Source organism: Eucalyptus grandis, chromosome 8, assembly GCF_016545825.1.
Source record: "Eucalyptus grandis isolate ANBG69807.140 chromosome 8, ASM1654582v1, whole genome shotgun sequence".
NCBI classification, from domain to species: Eukaryota; Viridiplantae; Streptophyta; class Magnoliopsida; order Myrtales; family Myrtaceae; genus Eucalyptus; species Eucalyptus grandis.
In genome coordinates this window covers 56,018,354-56,020,758 of record NC_052619.1, presented here as the reverse complement: position 1 = coordinate 56,020,758, position 2,405 = coordinate 56,018,354, and the positions used below count along the sequence as shown (strand labels likewise).

The 2,405-nt window shown below is 53.2% G+C and overlaps 1 protein-coding gene across 1 annotated transcript in view; it reads right to left on the bottom strand.

The window, feature by feature from the left end:
• Positions 1 to 1,247, bottom strand: part of LOC104424467 (ethylene-responsive transcription factor CRF4) — a 6,359-nt gene extending 5,112 nt beyond the window's left edge. Inside the window, exon 1 of the mRNA XM_039300153.1 lies at positions 3 to 1,247. Within this exon, the coding sequence (XP_039156087.1) occupies positions 3 to 722 (720 nt within the window). The 5' untranslated portion in view covers positions 723 to 1,247. The remainder of the gene's footprint in view (positions 1 to 2) is intronic.
• Between the last annotated feature and the right edge of the window lie 1,158 nt (positions 1,248 to 2,405).

Below are 2,405 nucleotides of genomic sequence, written 5' to 3'. Positions count from 1 at the left end.
GCCGGCTCGGCCTCCTCCCCGGACTGCGTCCGGAAGTGGAGGACCGACGTCGGGGATGAGAGGTTGCGCGAGTCGTCGCCGGAGTCGTAGCCGCACGCCGCGGTGTTGATGTTGTCCTCGGCGGCGACTTCTTCGATGTCCGCGTCGACATCGTCCGTGACGGCCGCTTCTTTCAATGGGGTTGCGAAGTTGGTGAGGGCGTCGGGCCCGCGCAACTTTATTGCAGCGTTGTCGTACACCATGGCTGCCTCCTCGGCGGTGTCGTAGGTACCCAGCCACAGCCGCACGCGACGCGCCGGGTCCCGAATCTCCGCCGCCCATTTGCCCCAAGGGCGCTGCCTCACGCCCCGGAACTTCCGCCCGGAGCCCGTCGCCGCCTCCATCGCCGCCGCCTTCAGCGGCCTCCTCGGGACTTGCGGGTCCGCGAGGCTCGGCCTCTTGCGAGAGATCGAGGCCGCCTGCAGCGCGCCGCCGCCGCGCGAGGCCGGCTCGACGCTGATCTCGTGCACGTAGCGCTTGACGCGCCGGCGGGGAAAGAAGAAGGGGTCGCCGGCGGCCTCGTCGTCGCTGCTGTCGGAGTCGGTGGCGTCCGGGTCGGTGACGGATATCCGGACGACCCGGGTGGGCGCCGGCGGAAAGCTCTTGCGCGCGGCTCTGGTCAGCTTCCTCGTGACGGTTCGGTGCTCGGTGTACTTCACTGGGTTGAAGAAACAGTCGTCCATCTTTTGCTCTCTCTCTTTTCTCTCTCTTCGGCTATCACTCAGAGTCCCAAAGCTCGCATCTATGGAGATACGAAAGGCGCGACCCAGAAACACGAAACGAAAAGGAAAGGCGAGAGAGAAGGAAGAGGAGGGGGTAGTGAATCTTGGACTCGCTGATCGGAAGAACGGGGAGAGACCCTCTATATATACCGAGGATCTAAGAGCAGGAAGGGGAGGTTTCAACTCGAGGCAGGTGGTCTGGATTTTCCTGGAAAATTGATGGGGATGCAAGAAAAGAAGGAAAGCCAAAGCCAATAAATTTGTTCCCTCAAGAATCGATGGAGGGCCTGCTCAAGCTTTTTCCTATAAGGGACCTCGCGGGAGAGGAAAAGGAGAAATGCCGGATCGAGAAGGTGAAGGCCTCAAGGGGGAGAAGCTGGGGGAGGGAGTGCTTTTATGGCGGAAGCAGGGAGGGAGGGTTTTGGGGTGGGGAGTTTGATAGCTGTTGCTGTCGTCGCTGTAGTTGCTGTAGGAGTTCTTGTTGCGGTTGCGGTGAGAGAGAGGGAAGTGGGAAACTACGGAATCGCTGTTTTATAGGATCCAAGTCCAACAGCCGAAATCGGAATTCGCAATATCTTTTTTTTTTTTTAAATTTTATTTCCTCTTTTTTTTCTCGGCGCTATTTGATTTTCGCTCTTTTATATGGAAAACAGGCTTTTTCCAGCCATGTATAAAAGGGTAGGGCCCGAGGTGGCCGGCGGGAGGGTCGGTCGCCGGAGCCGAGGATTCCGGCGTCGACCCCACCACACGCCCCCCCGCCGCATCCAGGAGGCCGCCTCCGGAGGCCGACACGTGGCACGCCTGCCGGTGGGCCCGGCCCTCTGGGGGCTTCGCCACTGCACCACCACTGAGGAGGAGGGTGGTGGTGTGGGTGGTGGTGGGGGTGCATCTTGGGCTTTGTGATGGCAGTCACGTGAGGCCCAAGATGCCCGCGGTTCCCTGTTAAAAAGTTAAACCGGCCGGTCAAAATTTTGATTAATTTCTCTCTCTCTCTCTCTCTAGCCAGCCAACTCACCTTCTGGTTTGACCGGAGATGATAATTTCTCGACATGACACGAGAACATGACAGCGATCAGAAATTACGACAAGATATCTGAACATGACACAAAACGGTCGATTCGTGATTAAACCCTGTTTTCATTCACAAGCAATGTGTATAATTATGTCAAATCATTTTGATAAAGTCAGGAAATGGCGTTTCTAGCCTCTCTCTCTCTCTCTCTCCGAACTACATTTATTCGTCATTACTTTTGACCATGTCATTCAACGTATTTGACCTTTCCCCCACATTTCTATTCGCTCCCATCGTCTTCAAGTTGTTAAATCATAACAATCATCTCACTCGAATATAACATGATGCATCAGTTATGTTCAACCTTTTTTGTTTCGACTCAATCAAATAAATTATTGTCATGTCATGCTCCACACGTGTCATAAGTTGTTTTGCGAATCTTAATTTGGAAGAGACTTGTGATTTCGAATTTAATTTGGATTCATATTTTCCTCTATCATTTATTGGCTTATGTTTCCTCCGATAGCTATATGATTGTGTATTCTCAACACAAACTTCACGCACAAATAATATATATACTTAAGTTGCATAACCGAAATTTGTAATCCTCCAATCAATCAGAAGTATAATTT